This window comes from Choristoneura fumiferana, chromosome 10 (assembly GCF_025370935.1).
Source record: "Choristoneura fumiferana chromosome 10, NRCan_CFum_1, whole genome shotgun sequence".
NCBI classification, from domain to species: domain Eukaryota; kingdom Metazoa; phylum Arthropoda; class Insecta; order Lepidoptera; family Tortricidae; genus Choristoneura; species Choristoneura fumiferana.
Window position 1 is genome coordinate 14,696,957 of NC_133481.1, and position 27,637 is coordinate 14,724,593.

General features: G+C 37.2%; 2 protein-coding genes across 2 annotated transcripts in view; both read left to right on the plus strand.

Annotated features, from left to right (window-relative positions):
- Ptx1 (pituitary homeobox homolog Ptx1) overlaps positions 1-27,637 on the plus strand; it is a 71,507-nt gene that overhangs the window by 22,976 nt on the left and 20,894 nt on the right. The window contains exon 3 of the mRNA XM_074093617.1: positions 24,730-24,855. Coding sequence (XP_073949718.1) covers positions 24,730-24,855 — 126 coding nt within the window. The remainder of the gene's footprint in view (positions 1-24,729; positions 24,856-27,637) is intronic.
- On the plus strand, positions 2,734-5,662 carry LOC141432158 (esterase FE4-like). Its single transcript, XM_074093615.1, has 3 exons — positions 2,734-2,903; positions 3,641-4,953; positions 5,186-5,662. Exons 1-3 carry the CDS (start codon positions 2,775-2,777, stop codon positions 5,349-5,351), a joined length of 1,608 nt encoding a protein of 535 aa, XP_073949716.1. The 5' UTR covers positions 2,734-2,774; the 3' UTR covers positions 5,352-5,662.

The window sequence follows — 27,637 nt, forward strand, 5'->3', positions numbered from 1 at the left end:
TAACTGACGTTGGTTTCACAAAAAATAAGTCGATATTAGAGGTTCGGTCATCTCTATCCCAGAATAAGTATTATCCAGGTTTAGTTTGGTTACTTGGAAACTAAAAGGGGGCGTGTTCGCGGACTAAAAAGGTACGTCTAAATACCACAAACAGGACTTATCATGCTAAAACAAACGAGTAATATTTAACTCGATGTTTCGACTACTCCACTCTCCTCTACCCGTCTACTCGTGACGAACGTGGCCACTGTAATGTGGTCGAAGCGTCGAGGTAAATATTACTCGTGTGTTTTAGCGTGATAAGTCCTGTTTGTGGTATTTTTTTGATTATGAGTGAAAATAACGAAAGTTTAAGCCTAAGGTATAAAATATACCTAAACTTGGAAGATTCCGTATAAAATACGAAATCCTTAGAAAAATATTACTTAATTTTACTTAATTTTACCTATTTTGGGCGTGTCCGACACGCTCTTGGCCGGTTTTTTTTGTACTTGTCATTTGCGCTTCTCCGTTTTTAGAAAAAAAATAAACTCCACAAAAACGGCCAGTATTATTAAATTAAAATTACCTAAATAGTAAGCAATCTCGTTAAAACATTTGATTGGCGTATGCTGTATTCGCAAATTTTAGACAGAGCGCAATTAGGGGCCCAGTGAAAAGTAAAGGATTGAAAAGAAACCTCAACCTGCTTTAAAATGTAGTGAACTAAAAGAATTTCTTTGCTCACCGCGACCCTAAAAACCGACCTTAAACTCTTTTAGTTCATTGATATGGACCTCCGCAAAGTAACGCCTGATTCAATTAATTATTTAGAATGTAGTGTAATCGATTCTAAACTTGAATCTAAACTACTTTCAGGTTTGTAGATATTTAATTAACATCTTATATAGGCCGAGATGGTGATGTGTGATGTGAAGTCTTATATAATTACGGGGCGGGGGCTTCATAAAGCGACGTCATGTGCTATTGTCGCGGCGTCATATTTTACGCGTCATCATTTTATACGCTCACGTGTAGCGTAATCCTAATGTTAGCGAGATAGGAACTGCGGAATATTCAGGATTGAAATTTGAAACGCCACCTAGAGGGAAAGTATTTACTCGAAATCCTATCAAACTTATCCTATAATATAAACTAGGTAGGTAGGTACTTAACAGATTCGCAATGGCAGGTATTTACATAGAAGGTATACATTCAAGGCAAGCCTAGAAGATATTCTTTGAGTCTGATCTTTAACATAGATTTACTTAGTTTAGGACTTTGTCTTAATAAGCTAATCTTTTACCATAATAGTTTTTCATTTTTGGCTGTACGAGCTTTTCTCTCTTACACTCCTTGTGTTATATTTGTTACTGAAGGTAGTTGCTAATTTTCATAGGTATGTTATTAGCAATAGAGGTGATAGTATGGTGTCATCTATTGGGCATTAGCATGTCGAACACTGGAACATTCGCTTTATGTCTAGGTTTCTAGCCCACAAAGAACGTTATCATTGATATACTTTATTCGATAAACATTTAGAAAAATAATTATCTAATTCGAGACCAAAGGGCCGGCAGCTATCTCTCTATTGCATAGTTATCCAACAAGGAAACGCTGCTAGCATTTTGTGCGCAATGCCACGTCGCCCATTTCTAAATTTAATTTAGTTTTTACTTTAGTTTCAATTTAGTTTATTTTTATTTTGTGCATTATATAAGAATATTTATAAAAGACACGATACGGCTAAGTAAGGATAAGGAACAAATACGGCATTACAAAAAACACTTAATTAAGTTATTTTATAACATCTTAAGTAACACAATGGTATAAAGGCCCTCAAAAGTGTTTCTTAGAGATACCGCCTTTTCCCTGAAGAGGGCAGTGTACAGTTGAGTTCTTATACCTGTGTGTGAGCAAAAATTCAATCAAAAATATCTGAACACGCTCCTACGCCATTAACAATAGAGCCATGTATGAACTCGATTGTACTAAATTAGTAACAAAAGGTTTTTAATCGTTATGACGTTTTTCCGTCGTGCAAGACAATGTGTAAACAAACTTGCAAAAACAAGTACAATCGCTCAATTTAGTTTGTTTTTGCACGTTAGTAATTAACATTGAGACGAGAGGCCAGCCGGTTATCAGCAGATGCAGCCGCATAAAAGATGGCACATAGCGTATTGGTCAACAGCAGTGTTGGGTTCCGTACTAACATGTGACAAATATTTCAAGCATAAGTCAGTCTTAGGGAAAACAAAAATTTTGTAAATAAAATGAAAGTTACTTTTTTGTTTCATATTTTTTATATTTTTTTACTTTTCTTGGAGTCGAAATGAAAAGCTGTTATATAAATAAATAAATATCACAAGACAATTCACACCAATTACCTAGTCCCAAGGTAAGCTTAGCAAGGCTTGTGTATAAACTTGGAATATTCCGTACAAAATACGAAATCCTTAGAAACATATTACTTATTTTTTCGTAATAGCTACGGAACCCTATTTCGGGCGTGTCCGACACGCTCTTAGCCGGTTTTTTTAAATTAAAATGCAAAAACAATAATGAAAATAATTTATTTGAAGTTGTTTATGTAACGAAGTTAGTTTACCTTTACTTACACATATGTATTTGTTACCACGAACGCTTGACGTTTGAATTTAAGCAGTACTTGCAAAGACATAAAGTGGTTTTTAAAGCAACGACTCAGTAGATAAGATTATTATCGCTATTATAATTGACTCAAGAATGTTGATAAATCATTTTAAATAGCTAGTTGTGAGTGAACGGTTGATATGGCCAAAGTCAGAATAAGTGATGGTGTTCTGGAGGGAGAAATCCTTGATAATGTGATTGGAGGGAAGTACTACAGTTTTAAGGGAGTGCCTTATGCTGCTCCTCCCGTCGGGGAGTTGAGGTTCAAGGTTAGTACACATTTTTTAACTCTATCTTTACTAAATTACTTAAATGCATATGCACTTTGCGTTCTCGGGTAAATATTCAGCGTTTTCTCGCCATTACCGTTTCGGCAACTATTATTAAAAAAGATGATGCTCAGAGTTACATTTCATCGCTACTTTGAAAAAATCTCGTATCTCAAATCAATACGTCAGCAAATTTGACCCTTAAAACAATGTTCATTAAGTTCACTCGGAAAGATCATCGATTTTGAGATACCAGCTTTTTTCAAAGTAGTGACGATTTGTATGAAAACTAAAGACCAATGCTTAAACTAACGTGAATCAAAATTCTTGCGACGACTTGTCTTTCTGCTGTACCTACTACACGTGAGATGGTAATGACGTTTAACCAACCGGTCACCAATACCAATAGTAGTTCTGATACTGTGTTTCGTGCGGTGAGTGGGAGATCCGGAGGCCCAACTATCCTCCCGCCTTTTACCCACCCCCCCTACCTCCCTTTAGCCCCCTCTCCTCCGTAGAGGCCGGCAACGAACCCGCAGTCCTAATAATGCTGTAGGTGTCCATGGACGGCGGTGATCACTTACCATCAGGTGACCTGCAAAAAAAACCGGTCTAAACGCTCGAATATTTACTCTTACGTCAGCAAAATGAAAAGTATCTAGTAATTGTATAAGTATTTATCTTTCTGGAACGATTCTAGTGTCTCTAGATGAACATTCTCATGATTTTCGTTAAAGGCACCTCAACCAGTCAAACCTTGGGATGGGATCCGCAGCGCCACTGCTCACGGGCCGATTTGCTGCCAGCGTGATATTTTTTTTGGCACCGTCGAAACCGGGAGTGAAGACTGTCTATATCTAAATGTGTATACGCCATCACTGGAACCCAAAAAACCCCTGCCCGTCATGTTCTGGATACATGGAGGTGGCTTCCTAAGTGGCAGTGGCAACAGCCACACCTACGGTCCAGATTTTCTCGTCAACCAGAACGTAGTACTAGTAACTATAAATTACAGGGTGGAAGTTCTTGGGTTTCTGTGTCTGGATACAGAAGACGTTCCAGGGAATGCTGGTATGAAAGATCAAGTGGCTGCTCTTAGATGGGTACAAAAAAACATAGAGCATTTCGGTGGCGATGCTAACAACGTGACTATATTTGGAGAAAGTGCCGGTGGGGCGTCTGTTGCTTACCACCTGGTGTCGCCCATGACGAAAGGGTTATTTAAACGGGCTATAATACAGAGTGGTCAGAATTTGAGCCAATGGTCTCGGTGCTTTGAACCACGCCTGAGAGCAGAAGCGATTGCTCGATCACTCGGCGAAGACACCACTGATGATAAAGAGCTATATGAATTTTTCAAATCTCAACCAATTGATAAATTAGTAGGAATTACTGCACCCATAACAGTTGAGGAAGAACTTGGAATACGTATAAATTTAATTCTATGTGTCACTGATGAGAAAAAGTTTGGTGACAATGAGAGATACTTTTACGGTGACGTTTACGAAAAATTGCGTAACGGAATCCATGAGGGAGTTGAAGTCATGATTGGATACACTACACATGAAGGCGCCATTCAATTCAACTTTTTGAAGAAAGAAGGTATTTTCGACAAATATAATAAATACTTGCAATGTTTTGTGCCGATAGAGTTATTGCTGCAATGTTCAGTGAAAGATCAGATGGCTATTGGTAAAAAAGTCAAGGAACATTATTTCGGAAATAAAAAAGTGTCAATTGAAACTGTTGACCCATTCATCAAATATATAACAATGCAGATATTGCAGTATGATGTTTTGCAATACGCAAAAATCTTGGCTAAGACGAACACTAATAGATTGTTTTTGTATCAATTTGATATTGACACAGAAAGAAACAAATACACAGATCACTTTAAAGCAAGGCCTTACACAAAAGGGAAATGTGTTTGTCACTGTGACGACTTGGTGTACTTATTTAACGATGAAGACGTGCCTGTGAACATAAATGCTGACAGCTACAAAATGATTAAAAATGTAACAAAGTTGTGGACTGACTTCGCCAAGTTTGGGTATGTATCTAGTTTTGTGTAAATAACACCACCCTTAATTTTGATTGCCTACCTAGTTTGCTTATATACGAGTACTTTAAATTAAGTACCTTACTTTTGGTCACTAAGAAAAAGTAAAATTATCAATTTTTTTAAGACTATACTTAAATTTGTGTTGAGTTATTCAGATTTACCATGAGTTTTTGCCACATTAAGCTTAAAAGCCATTGCTCAAAATGTTTTTTTTTTTTAGTAATCCAACAACTGACGGTAGTCTAGGCGTGGAGTGGCCCACATTCGATTTGGAACGTCAGAAGTTTTTAATAATCGGGAACGAACTTACCGTCGCAGAGTTTCCAGATAAGGAAGAGTTAGAATTCTGGGAGCAATTACACCAACAATATTTACCAAAGAAATGATAATTATATCTGAATGAAGAAGTAAGACAACTCCAAATAAACTTTTAATAAAACTAACGTAGATTAAGTTTTAACGAATTGCTTACAAGTCGACTTAATACATATATGAATAAAATCGCCATGATATGGTGTCTGAGAGGACCACTACATGTCCTCGTTGAATGGTGATATTAAGCCTTTGATCACCAGTTGTATCGACCTCATTTATTATTATGAAGTAGTTGTAGCTTCTGTAAAGTTTTCTAAGGTACAAGGTATAAATATGTTAACCTACCTATATTAAAAATAAATAAATAAATAAAGAACATCAAGACTTCTTACATCATTACGAGACCCCGTGACATCATCGCATCCATTACACAGCTCCCGTAGGGGAGCACCCACAAAGTCGACTATAATTCTGTAATCACCATAAAATCTGTACCACAGTAATATATTTATAACGTGATAGCTCCCACTAATATTTATGCAAATAGAAAACGAACGGAATGGCGTCGTTTCGGGCACCCTAATGCGGGAAGCGAGATCATATGTTCGAATTGTAGTAATTCTGTACAATCTGTCGACATTGTAGGTTGGCTAGACATTGAATAAATATAAAAGACTGATATGGAATATGTAGTGCTAGGATTCAGCCCAAACAAATTTCTTCGGGAACGCTGTTTATTATCTGATGTACTACCTGCGTATATTTGTTTTAAAACACACTTACAATGTCAACTTCTTTGATCACAAGTATTTAACACGAATAGTAATAAGAATATTTCGACAAAAAGCGCGTAATTCAAACGATCCCTTCAATCCCTTCATTCGCCACAGATTTCGTTGAAATCATTACAATAAACAATGCTCGTCCCCATCGAGTTGTCATCGCAGGAAAGTAATTTGTGCCCATATGGCCGCCGTGATTGCCTGATGGTCTTTTTGCCATGTCGACCCCTATTTCATTTTCTTATGACAATTTTAATACGATGGTGGTTGCAAGTTTTGTAAGGGCCGTAGAAGGGTTGTTGTTGGCCTTGTGTATAAGTTTTTGGTTGATATAAGTGGGTGTTTAATCAAGGATCATGATTGAGACCAGTCACAGATTTGCCAAGTTTGACCGAAACCCCCTCACCATTACCTTTTGTATTTTGTTTTTGATACGTCCTACCGGCCCTAAAAATAGAGTCGTATTAGAAATTTATGCCCTCTTGGTTGTATCAAACATTGGTGCTAGTGCATGTTAACCAAATTTCAGCGAAATAAATATCTACATAAAAATAATAAATAACTCAAGCCACCATTTTTTTTTTCGTTTTTTTTTGTCGTTTTACATGTATTAATTTTCAATTACCTACTGTTCAGTTGTGTATAAGAAACAAAACACTGACTCCACGAATGAAACTCCGCGCTAACCCCACTAATTCAGCCCACTCCGCACTAGTAACACCGAGTTTTTACAAGTCTCAGGTGGTCGGTAATTTGCTTGTGGCGGAAGGGTTGCTCTTGATTTATCTCATGATTTGCGTCTGGGGACCACTAGCCTGCCCCGCGGCCTGTAAATACTAATTTATCTAGGTATTAGTTGCCATTTAGTGTTGTTTTTATGCTTACGGGTTACAGGGGTTGTTGTAAATTGAATTCACAGCGGTGGAGTACTTATAAAAATCGCATTCTGGGATAGTATAGTACTCTTGAGATTATCAGTTTAATAAAGAACACTGGGTATTGCGGTGATTTCTTTGATTAGATTAACCACGAGAGTATTATTGGTGAGTATGGTTTAGTAGTACAGTTAGAACTTGATTCTGAAAAGCTTGATATTTTGAAACTAAATCCTTAATAGAAAAGTGGCTTAAAAAATGAGTAAGTACTTAACAATATTTAAGACAACGGAAACGTACCTACAGTTCCCGCGGCACAAACGAATTTACGCGATACAGTACAAATCAAGAGTTAAACAGCTTTTATACTTAAGAAGATGCTCTTACAAGAAGTAATGAAATAGCAAAAAAAATACAACCGAATTGATAACCTCCTCCTATTTTTAAGTCGGTTAAAACTAAATGTTTAATCAAAAGTACATAAGAATCGAATGGTCTACAAAGTGCCAACACTCCACTCGCTGTAAGACCATAAACGTCCCCAGATCCGCCAACTCGCAATAGATAGCGGCGACCTTGAGACCGAACGTGCCCAATAAACAGCAGCATTTCTCGTACGTGTCATGTCGCACCGCTACAATAACGAAACATGAAAAATTTCCAGACGCCCACATCAGACTGATAAATGGCTTCCGAAAATCCAAAAGGAAGTTACAGCTTACTCGGGATTTGGTCTAGAACCTCTCACGTCCCATAACTGCTGCACTCCGCTTTATTACAATTACCATAAGCCTCAAAGTCCCGCACTCCACGCTCGATGGTCGCGACTTCATCATTTTGAACCTACCTACGAGCGCGGTAAGACTGTTATTGCTTGGGTGAAATAGAAACCGCGTCCTGGGCCAAGTCTCGGCGGTGTAGCGGACTAGTATGGGACCTACTGCTGACGGTTTTAAGTCTCAGATTGGTTGCGAGCAACGCTCGCGCAAAAGTTATGCCCCGTTCGTGCCTCGGGAGCGGTCCACTCTTTACATTTATGTACATACGTGTACGATGTCGGGGCTATTTGGAATACTAATTGAGGATGTCTACGGACTTCAACTGAATGCTATTTACTTTTGCCGATATGAAGTATCTTCGTAACACGTGTTAAGGGTTTAAATGAAATTACGGTACGACAGCCACGATATTGATTTTTTTCTTATCTGATAATGAATTGTGTTAAGTAAAAGATTATCCAGAAAAAGCTGCTAACAGTTGAACTTATTAATTAAGGAGCATTGATAATTTCGCGAAAGAATTATAAAGTGGGTAAACAAATAAAAGAGGAATAAAAAATCTAACCCTAAATTATATACGACATGATCACGGCGGACTGTAAAACGAGAAGTTTTTCAAGATAATCTGTAGATAGCATTTCACATACAAAATATGTCAGCTAAAAAAAATTGGCCTTGATTTGATATCTGCCCTTTTTGGCGCACTTCTCACTATCAGGTACAGTCTACTCTACGGTACAGTAAGTACAATTAACTTATTTTGGCCGATGATGGTTAAGTTCCCGCTGATATGGTCAAAGGTGGTCAAAGGTGGGATGGGCTAAAGGTACAACACGTATGTTTAAGTAACTCTTAACTAAATGAACCAATAGCCACGCCGTCACCGAGTCAGATAAGTTAGTGGCACTGTTATCACATTCCAAATTCAATCCAGACTTTAAAATTCAAAGCTGGTAGGCAGATACACTTATAAGCCTATGTATACATTATTACAGCTATAAATCTAATCAGGTCGGTAGGTACAGCGCAATACGGAGTTTCCCCGAGCCTCCTACAGGAGGCGAACGTGAATGGGAAGGCAGCAAACCGCGAAACGATGATGAATCGAGCGCGAGAAAAGGGTCCGTCGGAGTGAAACAGCACTATTCAAACCCCACGAGCTAAACGGAGATAGATGAGGGGAAAATTAGCGGATGCTCCCGTGAATTTGTGTAGGTTTTCAATGAACCTTCACGGTAGGTAAAATAGGAATAAAACGGATCGGCCCTAATCCCTCGGCCATTTATAACTTACAGGCCATTAATTTGAGTGATAATTCATGAATAGGGAAGCGATTGGCCGAAGATATTGGGTCCCGGACGACGCCCAACCCGACCTGTACGTTAAATTAGATTAGATAATGGTTTATTAACAAATATTACAACAGTGATCAATCAAATGGTTTAATAAAGAATATCATACGCGTTTCCAATAAACATATTTTCTCTGAAATAGATACCCACCCCTATGGTAAAACTTGTTTAGTATCTAATACTAGATATATTTTGTTGATATTCTGCGTGGCTCATAATAAAATACTACATTTTAATATTAAGTAGGTACTCGATATATTATGTATTATGCGCAGTAAAAACATTAGTTCATAAATCTGAGTATCATACATAACCATATTAAACAACCATAAGCATAACATAAGCGACAACAGCAATTCCTCAATCTGCTCCAATCGAGAGGTAAGAATCCAAATTTTTCAGCTAAATTAATACTTTACGTATTGCATCAGAAATTACTTTGCGGAGGGCCAAGAACTATAACGAACTATAACGATTACTTTATTATTTTGGTTCGTTTCGTTATTTTGGTTGCTCATCTATTGTAATTGTTTATAGATCATTAAATGAATACTTAAAAAGCTAAATTAAACAATCTCTTTAACAGTAACTTCTTCAATGCGTCAACACTTAACTCTATTTTTGGAGCGTTCATTTCACGCAGCTTAGCCGTTCGTGTATGTTCATTTTATTTAATTTCTTCCCAAGATAAGACCAAAGATAACACCGTAACTGATATGATTATGTTCAGCTACACCTGTAATTCAACATTATCACGTATACATGTACTTCAGTACGGGTTGCATAACCTTTGATAGTACATTTACCAGAACTAGCTTGGCTTGATTACTTGCCACATTTGCGATAGTCGTGGTAAGATCTTTAGGAGTTGGTTTACCGTATGGTTTGTTTTGTAAGATTATAATTTCCGGTAACGGACCAATGACTCCTTGAGTAGTTGGTACTCATGGGCAGTGGTGATCGTTTCCCATCAGATGACACGCTTGCTCGTTTGCCTCCCTCTCATAATAAAAAATAATAGACTCCATAAAATCTTAAAAATATTTTTCTAGGTACGTACTAGCTCGAAGTCGGTGCCTCAGCACGAGCCAGCAGTGACTCATCTTCAAACTTTTAAATTCCAATTAAAGACAGTTGCACGAGAACAAGCAGACTCACCAAAAGTCGTGGCTAAAAGTTCAAAACATTCTTGGGGCTTTAAACCTTTTTAAAGTCATAATAAATCATAACTCGAAATCACGTCGACTAAGTTCCATGTAACCGCAAATTCCCGCCAGAATCAATCAGAAAATAATATTAAAAAAATATTACGCAGATTTCCAGAGTATTCCATTTTTAAATTTATAGCTATTTAATCAGCCTTCACGGTGGTGTATAACTGGCCAGGATCAATCAAACGAGCATGGAGTATCTAATTTATTTTGGCATGACCCTCGTATTAATCATGATCGTTTATAGACGAGCGAGCATTACTTAGCTTTGATGATTCCATGGTCATCACGGTCTTCTTCATCAGTCCAGGTTACCAAATGATACTTTCTGAATGTAATACTCATCTCTTGGTGTCAAGTGTCCCACATGATATATTTTTTTTTTTTTTTTTCTTAATGCTTCGCATAGTGTGCCTATAAAATTTGAGGTTTGCTCGATTCCCTAGGATCCCATCATCAGATCTTGACTTGGTGACAATGAGACCACCTCAGAAGAATACCCTTTCGATTAAAAAAATAATTTTGAAAATCGGTCCACAATTGACTGAGTAATCGGCGAACATACATAAAAAAATATCGGAACATAGTTCGGTTAAAAGATATGTTCCTAGGGTTCTCTAGTTCCTAGGGTTAGGAGCCTCTCTTGTTCTGAGAGGAGGCCTGTGCCCAGCAGTGGGACGTATACAGGCTGGGATGGATAGGTTGCATTCGATGTAGTTGCGACAAATATAATTTGAATGGGTAAATGAAGTACTTCGAGAATAGAGACATGCAACAGCATTGCATTCGATTAAGCTAGAGAAATAACACCTGTGGCCGTATCGTCTAAAGCCGAGTCGAGACCAATTCTTTCTACCATACAGGGTAGGACGAGAATAGAAAGAGATGGTGAATGCAATCGCGACGAGTTTTGACTTCCAAGAAAAATCGTGCAAGTGGCATTACATTACATTACATTACATTACGAGGCCGTAAAACCAACGAGTTTGTAGTGGTCAATCGAGCGCCGCAATGAAATATGAAATGCCACTTGCACGATTTTTCTTGCAAGTCTAAACTCGGCTTAAACACCCAGGCGCTCGCGATTGCATTCACCATCTCTTTCTATTCTCGTCCTACCCTGTATGGTAGAAAGAAGTGGTCAAAATGATGTGATTCCAATTGTGCGTTAGACAATAAGACCTCAATAAAATTGTAATAGTTAACGTTTGTAAATTCTAAAACTCAGAAAAAGTATCTATTTTGATGTACAAGCTTTTTTAAAAGTAGTGACTATATAGTACTTATGCATGTGTGTATGTATGTAAACTCTATTGCACAAAATATTGCAAACAAAAATACACTATACATAGAGAGAAGTACAAAGGCGAAGTTATCCCTACAATAGGTAAGGGATAAGGGATCTCTTGCCGCTTATAGTGTTGACAAATGTAACGTTTATCAAACGTGAAGAGAGGAACTGGAAGAGATCGCTTTTAAGTGTCAAGACCGCCTATTGTCTATCCTAAAAATTTTGTGTCGATGTAAACATTTTGTACTGATTTGTGGTGTGCAATAAAGAATATTTGTATTGTATTGTATTGTGACATTTTGATCAAACGTTAGTTGACCAAATGGTTGAATCCTAGAATAGTCCAGATTGATTACACTTCAGTTATAAAACAAAACAAAGCTCATTATGACGTCACTTCCTGGCCACCTCAGGGCCAGGTAGCGGATGCTGGCACTCGACCGTTATCATAGACACTGCACAGACGCATGTGGTGGTCCACTCGCGCAGCTTAACACTGGATTTGTTTAACTCTTGCTTGATAAGGAAGTTGGGCATCTGTCGGGGTGGAATTTGGTAAACGTTGAGTGGTACACAGTGTGCATGATGAAAACCAAAAAAAATAAGATTAGTATAGTCACTACACTACATTACACAAAAATACCCCTAAAGCGGTAAGGGTGTTAAAATGGTCCCTTGTAAAGAGCCCACTTACAATATTTGAAAATTGTAGTATCAAATTTTTCATCGATATGCAAATCTTGTTTCAGTTAAATTGAGAGTAAACTATGCAGAATGTTTGGGTACATATGTAATAATAATATCCGCGGAACGATAAAGTCTTAAAATAATTATTACCATGCTAACTCCAGTTGTATGACAGGAGAGCTTAGTAGGGTTGACACTATTGACATTGTTTTCGCTTCAATCCATACTAATATTATAAATGCGAAAGTGTGTGTGTTTATGTGTTTGTATGTTTGTCCGTCTTTCACGTCGAAACGGAGCAACGGATCGACGTGATTTTTGGCATAGAGATAGTTTATGGGCCAGAGAGTGACATAGGCTACTTTTTATTCCGGAAAAATGCACTGTTTCCGAGGAAACAGCGCGCGATAACCGAATTCCACGCCGGCGTAGCCACGGGCAAAAGCTTGTGTTATTTTCTACGTGCATAGTGCACAGTAGCGTTAAGTGAACATTTTCGTTGAGCAATCTCCTGGGCGAAACAAGTGTGAGTTAGATATAGATTTCTTCGGATGAAACATCTTTCAATTAATATAATACAAGCTTCTGCCATATTTGTTATCAATGACGAATGACATGACATCTCGTTTATCCCGGAAAAAAATGCATAGTTTTCGCGGGATAGCCATAAACAAATTCTTGGCAGATGAATTCGCGGGCAAAGCTTATTTATGATAATTGGATATAAAATATGTATCAGTAGGTAATATATGGCAAATCTGAAGCTCAATCTTCGCTACTCGACCTTTTCACTTTACAAAACATAAAAAAAGCTTTTATTTTCAAATATGCAATGACAATTATACGAAAATAAGCATTGTAAGTTAAGTTACACTACAAATTAATTTTCTTTACAAAAAACCCTTAATTTTGCAAGTTTTGTATGCCACGATTAATTAAGGAATAAATATATTCCAATTGAACGAGTAAGAAAGCGACATTAAAAACATAATTTAGTGTTAGACAAAACAGTGGCACAATATTTCTTAGACAACTAATGGACCACAATTAGTTATGCTTATTCCTGCAGAACAAAATGAGTGTTGTTGATACAGCGAGACAAAAGATATGAATTAGTCCATATTTCATGAAGGATTTAAAACAATGATCTAGAAGACAACACGAGGATTACCGGGCTACAATTTAAATCGTTTAAACGAGTTTGATTGATTTTGCGTTTGACCGTTTAGTGGGAAAAGTTTTATACCTTCCTATACAATAGGAGAGTAAAATTATTCAATTACCACTTTACATTTTTAGGTTATGTTCAATATCAAATAGACGTGTTTTGGTTTCAGAATGTCATGAAAAAAAAGCAATGCGAAAGTAAAAAAAACCGACAAAATGCAAGTTCAATTCGCGCAATAAGGGTTCCGACATGAAAAAATGAACAAACCTCTTGTTCCTCGTCTTAGGTATACATAACCAGCCCTGGCGCTTCGCTGGCCGCTGCCGAGACGCTGGCTTCGCTCTTTCGATTCGCGCTTAACGCTCGCAATCGTATCGCGAGAAGGACGCTCGTCGTCGTACCTAATTTTTCGGAATTTAAATTGACGGTAGAATTGGCCAATTACCGAAATCCCTTTGAAGTAGAAAATATATGGCCCCTTCCAGTGCTGGTTATGTACGGGGGAGCAAGCGAATAAAACGCTCGTGGTCCGGCTCTTTTGAGTTATTTTGGTCCAAATGCATCTCCAGAGTACAAGTGGCTCAAAAAATGAACATTGCCAAAGAAAATAATCTCAGCACATTTATCAGTCAGTATTTTCTTTGCAATATAGTACTCTCATCGCACGTGTATCGCTGAGTGACAAAAATAACACGCATTATTTTCTTTCTTGAGCAAGGTCGTCTTTTTATTTATTACAACGTGAAAACAGTCCTGAGCTCGTGATTATAAATCATTTGAGTCATGTTGCATTTAGTTTTAAGTACACGTACACTAGCGTTTGTTTCAGTTTCTTTTTTGGCATTTTTTCGTTTTATATCGCGATAAGATTGTTAAGATTGGAGAAAACAAGGTGCGGTAGGTAGGTACTAACTGCTCTGAACTAGTACAAGCAATTGTAAAATTAATCAAGATGAAATGAAATAGTATTTAAAAAATATTATGAATTTTAAGTCTAATAGAATGCGTCTGAGCAACGAGGTATACGATACAGTACATACAGTAAGTGATTTTCTCATTCAGCTTTTATACTATTAAGGCTGGATAAAAGAGACTAGCAACCTTATTATGTCGAACGCACTCAGAATCACAATAGTTTTCACCACTTCGTTCTGTCACACGGCGTAGAAGGCAGAAAGCCATGGTGAATGCGATTGCTCTCGCTCTCGCTTTAGTTAGACAAAATCGCCTCCGGTCAAATGATATGGATAAGTTGTCTTCAGATTGTTGTAATTAATTTTTGATTTTTAGGGTCTCCCAACACCTATCGACTCGGAGTAGGTTTTATCTGATTCAAATTATATAAATAGGATTGATCGGTAAATCCGATTCCGCATCGCTAGATTTGGGGAGACCCTGATTGCAGAAAGAAAATACAATCGTCTAGTTTGAACACGACAGTTCAACAAACTTTATTGTAATATACTACAGAATATAGATAAATTGCTTAATGAAGATTATATTAATGCTACGGTGGCACTATTTATTGCAATAGTATTTACATTCGTTTCACTTTATCTTAATATTAGTAATGCCACATAAGCTTCGGGATTTGACGATAGCTCCCATTCATGTGCTTTTATCTTTTACGTGAGACAGCTAGTCCCAATGCCAAGTATTAGACTACGAGTAGATGATACACTAGTACCTACAGTGTACACAAATATAGCGGGTGGCTAATATTTAAAAGCCAATTGGTTTACTTACAACGATAATATACGTTATGCGGTATCTAAAACTAATGTAGGTAACGTTTTTGCCGTGACACAAACCAAGAGATTTGGAATGATGGTCACTCCAAAATAACGAAGAAGAAGGAGAGGGTCAAGAAATAACAATTAACGGCAGCTCCTCATTTTACTTCTCTGTGCTTAGTACTTTTTTCATTTAATCTGAGACCCTAATTAAGATGTTACTAACGTAAATTAAAGCAGGCCGTTTCTAAACCAACCAACAGTGGAAGTCCTACGGCTAAAAAATACGGGCAAAATGAAAGCAGTCAAAGAACCAGAAAGGAATTATTTTCTAGGAACATGTGTGCCGCCATTAGAAGTTGTATTTAAAAATGTGGACAGAACTGTAGCGTTGCTTCGTTCGGAAACCAAATATGCATCTTGCCAGTTACAATTTAGAAATAACGTTTAGAAATAAGAAATGAACAAACGTTGCGAAATAAATAAAGTGATTAAAAATATACGAAAGACCGAACACGTCTTTCGAGTGATAGACACGTTTTATTGACATTATTGTTTTATTGCATGCAAATGATAATCAACTTTGGAGTGGTAGACCATATACATTTGACTGTTGTATGTACTGAGGTACTTTACAATATTTCAGTATCTCATGAAATTGCGTAAAGGAACTTGGTTAATTACTATTTTGTCGGCGTCAACATTTTCGTAAACACAATCAATTTTCCATTGTGTTACGAGTAGATATTTGTTTTTACAATAAAACGGTATAATGGGCGCCATAAAGGTTATGACTCGTCGTATAATGGCGGTGATACAATTGTGACAGGTGTTGGCTACAGTCGCGGACAGAAGTGATGCTTTTGATAATATTTTCGCACATTGGTTGACATGTAATGACATTTATACAATTTTGTGAAGAAGATATCATGGACAAAAGAAATCCTATTTGTTGTTTTATTTATATGGCTCTGTCCATTGGAGGACAATTTTGCCAGTGTCTAGTAGGTTTTGCCGTTGTAATTCTAAAAAACGAAATATGAGAGGTAATGGTGGATGAACGATGACAGTGCGAATCCGAAATCCTATTTAAATTTCAATGTTTACTAATGGCATTTTTTGACGTTTTAGTTTATAAAAACTTATTAAACACTGACTAAAGGAATTATGAATATTAAAAGTTTTTTTTTCGAATCTTATACTTAATTAGTTAGTTTTATATATTTTTTTGGACCTGACATTAATTAATTACCTATTCTTATTTCAAGCCAAGCGAATTTTGTTCTATGAGGACAGGCCAACGGATAAACATACTTTACACATTTAGATAAGTAAATACATAATTAAATACAATAATCTGTGCCTGAATGGATGCATGCATGAAACTATGAATGAATCTGACTTACGAACGTTAAAATTATATTAAATGACATAGCTTTCAAGTTAATTTTGATTCACATCTAGCGATTGAAATAACTTGAAATTTGGTATAAATATCATGTAGGTTTAATGACAGTGCAAGTATAGTCAATAAGAAGTGTAGTCAGCATAAAAGCTTGTATTAATTCAAGGTTATAAATATTTAATATGGGGTGTAGACGGATGAATTTTCGGGCGTTTTAACCGCCGTCATTATTTATTCTCAACACTTTTTTCATCAGATTTCTTAAGAAATGGACACAATAAACATCCGCATCCGACGCATATTGGAGCTAGCAGTGCTTGGCTCAATATTAAATAGACTTTTTTTTTGTTTGACTGGATGGCAAAAGTGGGTCTCCTGATGGTAAGAGATTACCACCGCCCATAGACACCTGCAACACCAGGGGGACTGCAAATGCGTTGCCAACCTAGAGGCCTAAGATGGGATACCTCAAGTGCCAGTAATTTCACCGGCTGTTTTACTCTCCACACCGATTAAACACAACAGTGCAAGCACTGCTGCTTCACGGCAGGATTAGCGAGCAAGATGATGGTAGCAATTCGGGCGGACCTTGCACAAGGTCCTACCACCTGCAAAAACTCTAGTTAATTCTAAATTCCGGTAGAAAGATGTTAAGAATAATGACGGTAACCCAGACCGCGATTAACTACCTTTGTTGAGTTTCCGATATTTCGATATGTCCCATGCGTACACCATGCGTACACTTAACGCTTTCGCCCCCGGCTGTACCCAGTTCATCACTGTAAACCAGTCGAGAGGTTTACAGCCGCAATAAAACAATGAACGTACGCTTATCAGCCTTATCAGACCAAACACAATTTATTTGAGCGCGCACGTTTGTACCTCCCGACATTTGTCCGTGATAACACATCATTATAAAATATCATGTTCTATTTGCTTACGGATTTAATCAAATTTTATATTAATAATGCATCGTCAACGAATAATTTTGTTGTTTTTTTTTTGGTGACAAAAGAAGTATTTTTAAGCTAGATTTCTGTATTTATACAATGAATAGAAGAAATATCTGATCGTCAATCGTGTACTCGTATGTACATTGGCATCAGTTTTTTTACCGACTTTGAGTAAACTCTCACCGATCATTGGCAAACTCTAAGCCACTTTTTTACAAGCTTTTATTTAGTTTCACCTATCCCGTTGTCTGTCTGTCTCTGTAATCAAATCTTGCAAGTTAAATTCGACCAAATACCAGTAGTTGGATTGACTTGAAATTTGGTATTCTTATGTAAATTGCGTGACAATACAATAATCTGGTAGTAACATTTTGGTAGTCGGCCAGGCTCGTTTCCACAGGACGGATCTCTTCAACGGTTAATGGCATCGACTTGAAATTTGGTATGCAAAGTTTGAGTGAGAATACAAGTCAACAAAAAGTACAGTCAGCAAAAAAGCTTGTATTAAAAATGTTTTTTTACCAAAATCTTATTATTTACAACCACTTTAATTCACCACTCACCCATTTATTTGTGCTCAAATAAACATTTAAATAGTAAGCGATGTAAAATTATAAATCTTAAGAAAATGTGCTGCAATACATCGTCAATAAATAAACAGTTTCCAAATATGACTTTATTTATCAGTAAAAGATAAGTACTGAATGCTTTTATATAAAAATGTGTCCATTTATGTATCTATCTGCACGTAGGGAAACAATATTTTTTGTCGTGAAATGCTTCAATATTTGGTACCATTACGTAGGCATCTTAAACATTAGTTCCACTTTCATTCGATTTCTAACTCTTCAGTGGCACGCAGTGGGTTGAACCCACTGATTTTTTACTCTATCTGTTGCTATATTGAATTATATTTTTTATCAGTTCGACTAGTACCTACTTTACAGTAACTTAGAATTAAGTCAAAGTTCTATATTTGTTTAACGTCACTAATTATAAGTACAATACGTGATTCATAACGTGTAGGTACGTAATTGAGGTTTCAAATATTGTTCGGATCAGTTGGAACCTTTGCAGTTGTTTATATTATAACTCTTAAAATCTCTTGATAAAAGAGACTACTGCATTTCTCTTTACATTGGAAATTGAAATGGAAAAACGTTTGTTTCGGATTACAAAATCCATAGAGTGGGTTAGTAGTACCTACAATAAATTATACAGAGTGACTCCTATGTAAGTGGTGAACATAAATGTTTTTTTCTTATTCTGTACCTCTAGGTTAACCACTTATACGTAAGAATATGTAAAAATCTGTGAATCTTTTTGCTAAAATTTTAATTAATGAATTACCCTACCTATGTCCTTCTTAGGGTCACAAGTATTTGCATATTGTATCGATCACAACCATAACGACTACATACCTAATTCTAGTACTCTGGTTGAACTTGGGCCAACCACAATGAGTAACAAAATAATTTTACGTTTTCACTCAATGAGGGTTCTCACAGAGGCGAAATATCGCATGATGGCTTTAATATCGAGAGGTCCGTTTGACGTTTGACGTCTGCTCGTGATTGGTTAAAAAACTAAATGAGTCAATCGCAAGCAAACGTCAAACGTCAAATGCACTTCACGATACTAACGCCATCTAGCGATATTTCACCTCTGTAAAAACCCTCATTGGTTAATTTAAATTTATCTAGATTAATGAAAACTATGTTTACATCACGATAAACTAGGCTGAGTAGCCAACGTTCAAGTTATTTAGGACTGTTTGTCATGTACCTTTGCACGCACGTGCATCCCTTGTTTGACAAAGAACAACACTAGACGCATCCACCACACAATCTTTTACAATACTGAGCTTTAGAAAGTTTTGTTATACATGTCGCTCTCGCTACGCATTAAAGTCAGTTAGCGATACGAAAAGGAGCAATGTATAAGATGTTATTCTTTTTATTGTTCCTTGGTAAAATTAATGGATTAGGGGTAGTGAGATACCATTGATAAATCATACAAACGAGGTGTGAAACTGATACTGGATCTGCGTCATAGTTTTTAAGGTTCCGTAGTGCCGTAGTGAGGACAGGGTCCTTTTACTACGCCTCCTTCTTGGTCCGTCTGTCACAAGTATCTGTATCTTTTGAATCATAGTAGGTAGGCAAATACTTGAACATTTTACGGACTGTGTAATTACTATGGTTGTAAGAACTACAAATAATAATAATAACTTAACCAAAGTACTTAAAAAATAGCCTATTAAAGGTACCTGCCTGATCACTCCACACCATCATATGTCCCTGAATACCATTCTTGGTCTAAGGAAACCCGAAGACTATTGAAACAAGTCCAAATACGGCTATAGGCTACGTTGTTCTGGAGTTCCTGTATGCCTAACGCTTCTGGCTCTATCATTATTTTAGTTCAATGAAATGGCATCGCCATCAGAACTTCGCAATAGTAGTTGCAAATAGATAGATGACGTCATTAAACAATAATTATAACACAACGGTAGTAAATAATCCGGCCTAGTACGAGTCAGACTCGCGTACTGAGGGTTTCATACGAATTTGTATGTATGTATCTATAAATATCCAGTGTTAGTCGAGACCCTCTCTTAAGCAAATACGCAGTGTGGGGTCGTTTTATATAGGACATAGACCGACAAATTATTCCAGCAAGTTGCAAAAGTGTGAAATATAAATCAAGTATAATATGACAGATTTATGTTGTAATAATTAATGATAATAAATAATACCAGTGGGTTTAGACTTCATAATAATATTAATCAAATTAGAAGAGTGGCTTCGCAGAGAATTAGAGTAAAATCCAACGACATCTGTCTAGCTTTATTTTTGTGGAATCAAGAAATTGATGTCACTTGAAAGAACGTCTGCATGTCGTAATAGAGATCTATTTCGTAATATTAATTAAAATAAACGTTTCTGCATCGAATTTGTATTGTAATTTGTCAGAGCTATCAATTGCGCGAAGCGTGACTTCGCTCAAAACAATGGGATCAAGCTGGCGCGAAGACGACTTTGAATAAACATACGAAAAAGCGGCAAATTAACAATTGTAACGAGCTTTTTAATAGGTGAGAACGGAATGTCGCACCGGCATAGAGATGGTGCGTATTTACGTTACCAGGTTTTGATACCAGGTATTTCCTTGCAATACCAACCAGGTACCGACCCGATAAACTTGCAAGACTTGAAAGTATTTTTCCATTAAAGTACTTATACCTACTGTCCCTTCAAAGTAAGTACTACTACGTCGAACTCGAACGTCGAACGAATCGAATGTAATTATATCTTATATTCATACACATAAGGTTTAGATTGTGCTTATACGTGAAATAAAATACTTTGAAAGTATTTTACGTCTTGATTGGAATATTTTGAATCTTATCTGTGTAACAACAAGGTTTAATTTTAAACTTGCAAGGAAGCAAGTATTCGACTCGTTGCGTTGGACAGAAAATACTTTGAAAGTATTTTGATAGCTGGTTTCTGCACCTGGTATGAGAAGGTGGACGTACTTTTAAGCCCTGGTACGCGATTTAGCAAGTATAACCCATCCCTACACCGGCATCAAACAGTCTTTGTAGCTACTGAATGTCTTTTTACGGCATGACCGAGTTTTTCTCGACAATCTTTTTTTTGTTTTCGGAACTGGTTCTTGTAATGTTACATAGAAAAGAAAGAAAGAAGACATTCACATTCGCAAATACACACAAATACAATAAAATTAAAAATATATACTTACAAATAAAACAAAAAATTACAACAATGAAAATACGTATCAGATATACGATTAAATAAGTGGAAATTATGGTGGAAATAAGTGAAATTAGCGTGAGTGTGTCAGTGTCGAAATAACTGGAATACACTACCTTTTGTATTCTGCAGTATTCTTTGCATGTTGGTCAAATAAGTCGCGCCTTAATAATGATATTGACGAAAATACTATGTTCTATCAAATGAATATGTCTGTCTGTAAATTCGAGCATTCTATGGAATAGGTAACACAAAGGCTATTTTTTTCCCGATATTCTCACGGGATCGAAGTTCCAATGGGGATTTCATAAAACTGCCAGACTAAGGTCTGGCGGTTTGGAGCAGAGCGGAGCGGCGGGTAAAAGCTATTTAAGTAGTATAAAATAATTCTAACATGCAGCTACTCGTACTGGCATATGTATATTTATAAAGTTATCCTAAAATACCTACTGCGAGAAAACAAACATGGTAATTGCAATTTCATGATATGCTGTTAAAAAAATATATTTATTGTTACAAACCTTCTTAACATTTACCCCGTTGCAACTGTAGCGTCGGCTAAATATTTAACAGCTGTCGATGGACACTTATGCATACACATGTCATTCTCCTTCCCTCTACACTCCATACTATAACCATTTAGCAATTTTATCATATAGGTAAATAACGCAACGAGCTCATCTGTGCTATAAATAAGGGCGAGCGCACACTCGTGTCTCTAGTGACTAATTTGTTAACAAGTGTTCGGGGACACTTAATTACCTCGTAATCGGCGCAGTGTCATCGTCGCTCGACGAGCGCATTACTTTAGAACCCCTTGTTTAATAACGTGAAGTTAATTTATGGTTTCAAGTGTTTTAGTGTTCGGTTATTTATGGTATTTAAATTTCATGTTGGAAATAAATAGGTAGAGACATTTGCGCGAGCTCGAAAGTGTATACGCAGATGTATGATGTTGGTAAGCCAGCAACCGTTTAGAGTTACATAAAAGCAACAAATATTTTTTAATGTTTGCACTTTAAAGCTTACTATTTCATAAACGGAGAATTTCACAAAGCAGCAATATGTTTTTAAATAGTTATACAGATTGGAAAAAAATTATGGACCCTGGAGGGAAACTGCCATAAATCCTATAGTTAGCTCAGTTTACTTAAAGGAAATATTGTTTTATATTTAAAAAGAAACAACTGCATTCGATTATCTGATATTAACCAAAAAAATCTGATATGTTTACGTGTTTTTCATATCAGAATTGACGAGAAAATGAAAATGAATGTAAGATTTCACTTAAAAAAAATTAATGAGGCAAATTTTATCCTGAAGAATAATCTGAAAATTCTATCAATTACGAGTATTATAATAAAATATGAGGTGAGTGCTTATTACCTGATCCGATTACCGCGTGAGACAAGCGAATTTTAGAAAATCTTTGATTGCAGTTTATTTCTTTAAAAAAAAAGTTTATTTTAATAAAATGAGCTTTCTAAATTATTTTCTTCCGTGGCTCAAACACTTGTCCTGTATTACGATAACGGCATTCTACATTATGGAGTAAGCGAGAAATAAATATGACTCCCCGCTTTAAGTGTGACGAAGTACTAAACAAAAAATATGTTTTCAAAATATTTCCATCAATTTTTTGTTTGCGTAGTGCACACTCATGCCATACAGCTTTCTAGTACTAAATTCTCAAGACTAAGCCGCGGACAGACAGACAGACACATGCTGCCACTTTGTCTACGAAATCTGTAAAAGTAGCTGCATATTTAGTGGTCTAGGTATAATACGCGTTTACATTGTTGTGATACGTTACCGGCACTTGAAATGATCAAAACTATCTCTGAAGTTTCCCAGGGATTTATGTATGAAGTATTGTCTGCAGATATTTACTTGTAAAGAATTAAAACATTCGTATGTAAAGTAATACCTTATCTGACATTCAAGAGCAGACGGTGATTATCATAAGGATACAGATAAAAAGGTGTTGTAAATTTGATTTGTTTATTTAACAAGGTTGTAACATTCGACATTACCCTGAGTAAGCGTGCGCTTCCGTTGAGACGGTGTGGAGCAAAACACGTACAAATCCGAGCAATCGTATTAGTTGAAGTTGACGTCTCTACCGACTCTTCTTGTAACTTTTTATAAGTATAAATGAGTAATGCTACGTTTCCACCACATGTGCGAGAGAATACGTAGCAAGGAATGTGTTTGTCATGATTGTTTTCCTATCCTTGCTCCGCTGAGATGTTTCCACTAAAGATGTGTTTCTATTGATTCGTGAAAATATATTCCTCGCAACACATTCTCGCACATCTTTAGTGTAGACACAGCCTAACGTGACTTACTGACTGACTGACAGACAATACATAGCCTAAAACACTGGTGCAAGGGTCATTTTGACTTGAGCCCCGGGCCGAATCCCCGGTCCGGGCAAATATTTCTTTAAGTGTATTCTATCTTACGCCTCGCATTGGAACGTAAGTAAAATGAGATGATGAGTGTGCAAGGCTGGGTTTGAATTCACGACTCTATTCCCGAGAGGTCAAAACTTACTTGATCGCCTTCAGAATGTGTGCTTCAGTCTAATATTTCAGTACCACTACTATGAGTTTACAGTGACCGTACTCGATAGCGACGGCGTAAATTATTTGTATGGAGAATTGTACAGCGCCTCTACAAATAATTTACGCCGTCGCTATCGAGTACGGTCACTGTAAACTCATGGTAGTGGTACAGGGTACAACTGAAGTGAGGCCACCACTTAGGTATTGTAGGAACATCCACGGTCTGTCATTACTTTTCAAAGCTCTTTTTAATCCTTCTGCTTTCATATACCTTTCCGATCGTTTTAGCTACTTGGCTGCTGGCACTCTGGCAGTCAGTATCGGTTGCGGCCAGGTACCAATCTCCTTTTAGCCTGTCCTTCTAACTCTACCAAAACATACTCTAAATCCTTTACAGTGCAATCTGCCAGGCTGTGGAATCGACTACCGACCTCTTTCAGGCCATCTCCCAGCATGGAATCTTTTAGGGAAGGCATGAGAAAGATATGGCTCAAACCTTCTCCTTAGATATTTGAAAACATATATATAGTAGTTCATTTATTAATTTGTATATAGTTTAGGTATTATACGTATATATTGTTTAAAGCACTGTATTCTAGCTCTATTTTTTACTTTTAAACTCACTCTTTGTCGGTCCCTAACTGATTGCTCCTCTCATCTACGCAAAGGTTAACTGGTACAGATCCCTTAAAGGGATAAGTCCTCCTTTTTTCAAGCGTCTAAATGTTTTACCATTTGTATTTATTTTTGTTAGTTTTCTTTTGTACAATAAAGAGTTTACATACGTACATACTTACGGCTACAGCTTTTCATGAATGGCCACAATTTTACCCATTCAAGGTATAGCAAGTTTTGTCCATGTTCCAGTGTGGGCGGAGACGGGCGAGTTCCGGGACAGCGGGCATTCTTCGCTGGCGTCGGGCGGGTCGGGCGTCGAGCAGTCGTTGTACGCGCCGCCGCGCCCGCGCCGCGACCGAAAACACAACGAAGACAGTGAGTAACAGTAGCTAGCAAGGGCCAAAGACACTAGGTCCTTGCTTTTAGTTTAATTTTTTTATGAGGTATTTTATAGGAGATGGAATCCATTATGGACGACTGGGAAGGGAGAATCTAGATAGTGCCGGGCTCTCACCGGTTAAAAAACCCGGCTGCTCGTCCCAAGCTCTCTGGATCTTACTACGAGGAGGAGAGGATCGGAGGGGATTCTAATCTAACCACAGAGTCTTGCTTCAGTCATTTGCTGGAAAGCCAAGCAGCATGCGTTCTCCCGTTGAGTTCTGTGGGCTGCTTGGATCAGTCCTTCTTGTTGATCCCCATAGAATTCTTCCTTGACATAAGACTACTAAGCTGGTTGGTATCAGGAGGCTACTTTCAAGTTTAAAATTCAAACTTTGTATCATGCGACCCTCTCATTCTGCTATTAATCGTTATTCAAAGTCAAAGTCAAAATACCTTTATTCAATTTAGGCTTTAGGCTATAACAAACACTTATGAATGTCAAAAAAAACTATTAGTGCGAACGGGACGACACGATGGGAAATTCGATTTTTTATCTTTGGAGTAAAGCTCCAGTTCCAGGCGACCCGATAAAACTGTCGGCGACGACACATTCATTCACGATTTCAATTTCATTCGGGTCTGATATAGTATTGGCATATAGTGGTGCTCAGCCACAGCCACAGTATATAATAAACAGGACGACCTGTCAGTCAGCCAACGGTAAAACACCTTTCTGACTGACACAACAAAAAATAATTAACCTAAGGGTGCGTTTCCAACAGAGATGTGCGAGGGTGCGTTGCGAGGAATTTGTTTTTCATGAACCAATACCGGGTGTGGCCTGTAACGGGCAAATAATTAAAACATAGATCGTACTCGTCAAACTGAACAACATTACTTCAGCAACTTTTAAAAATAATTAGTATTAAAAAGTTTATAACACTTTAAAGTTTATTCGAAGAAGCAATGTAAAGCATGGGGTCTAGGATGGCGTACATTGAATTTACGATTAAGTTTGTTAGAAAAAAAAAACAAAAGTTAAGTTTTGATTTTAACTAAGTGGGGCTATGATGATCCAATTACTCTAGAGCCTCTCTTTTTTATATTATCCCCGGTTCTGGGCTTGCTTGAGAAATGCTTTATTTACCTATCGCACAGCACATCTTTAGTGAAAACAGCTGAGCGGAGCGAGGCGATATAAATGAAGCATTTTCTATTGGTTCATGAAAAACACATTCCTCGCAACACATCCTCGCACATCTCTGGTGGAAACGCTGCCGAATAGAGGTGCATTAGGTATTTGTATTGTCAGTTAACCGTTGTGCGATGAGCGATGACCGTTTCGAACGCGCAATGGAAGTAATAGGTATAATTCGCTCGACAACCCCTGTTTTCGCGTACCTATTCATTGCCGGGCCGTGTGGTTTTTGTGACATTTAGGGGTTCATCATCATCATCATCATCATCATCATCCTAGCCTATATACGTCCCACTGCTGGGCACAGGCCTCCTCTCAGAACAAGAGGGCTTGGGCCATAGTTCCCACTCGGGCCCAGTGCGGATTGGGAACTTTGCACGCACCATTGAATCGCTTCGCAGGTTCGTGCAGGTTTCCTCACGATGTTTTCCTTCACCGCAAAGCTCGTGGTAAATTTCAAATGTAATTCCGCACATAAATTTCGAAAAACTCAGAGGTGCGAGCCGCGGTTTGAACCCACGACCCTCTGCTCACCACCAGTCCAGTGTTGTGAGTCTAACAACTGGTAGCATGGTGTACAGCTGTGTCACTCTGAAGATGAGCTCTGGTTGAGTTCGAAACGCGTCAGTGTAGTGGTGATAGATGGGTTTGTGTGATTTGTGTGTTCTTACAGTGTGGAGGTGGAGGAACTGCATGAACACGCATATTTTGCATAAGCTTAGCTATCGTAAGGTCGCGGGTGAGCAAGGAAATTCTTTTAGTTCATTGATATGGACATCCGCAAAGTAACGCCTGATACAATAAATTAATGTAAATACAGTCACAAAAAGTACAATCAGGATAAAAGCTTGTATTAAGAATATTTTTTTTAACAAAAAACTTATTTAAATCATAAGACGTCATATATTCCGATAATTTTACGGGAGTGGTGATCTGTAACTGACAATTCACGTAATAATACACAATTTAGAATTTGTAAATGAAAATAAAGCTAAAGAAGAATCTAAAAAAATACTTATACTAAACAATCAAGTCAAAAAACCGACCAATTACGCTTTAACGAAGTTTTTAAGCCCGTAGGCTTAGAAAGTTGTCGATTAATTACGATCCGGCAGAGTGTAACAGCGCAAAATTCTAACTTACGTTAAAGCGACCACACAAAGTGACAAACTTAAAACTGAAAGCAAACTGAGCGGGCGCCGGAAAATCTATGGCAAATAACGCAGCGTTTATTCTAATGCCATCACAAACACGCCGGGCGCGCGCGGCTTTCTCTTATTATGCCTTTTTTATGATTTTTACACTGTGACATTTTTATTTATCTCCGATTTCGCTTTTATTAGAGTTACTAAAAACATGGTTAATCGGTAGGTACTTTCTGTGGTGTTTACCGGTTTTTATTTAAATTAGATGTTTGTTTGTATGTTTATCAAGCTCTTGCAAATCGAATTTCACCCACTCCCAGATATCAGATTGACTTGAAATTTGATAGATATATCTGGTTTAAATGAAAATGTAATTTCAGTTAACGAAAAGTTATTTTTTACAAAAATGTGTTTAAATTATTTTATAAAATTC

Coding starts and splice junctions, on each gene's coding strand:
- LOC141432158 (XM_074093615.1), top strand. CDS start 2,775: ATGGCCAAAGTCAGAATAAGTGATGGTGTTCTGGAGGGAGAAATCCTT. Junction 2,904..3,640: donor TCGGGGAGTTGAGGTTCAAG/GTTAGTACACAT, acceptor TTTTCGTTAAAG/GCACCTCAACCAGTCAAACC. Junction 4,954..5,185: donor ACTGACTTCGCCAAGTTTGG/GTATGTATCTAG, acceptor TTTTTTTTTTAG/TAATCCAACAACTGACGGTA.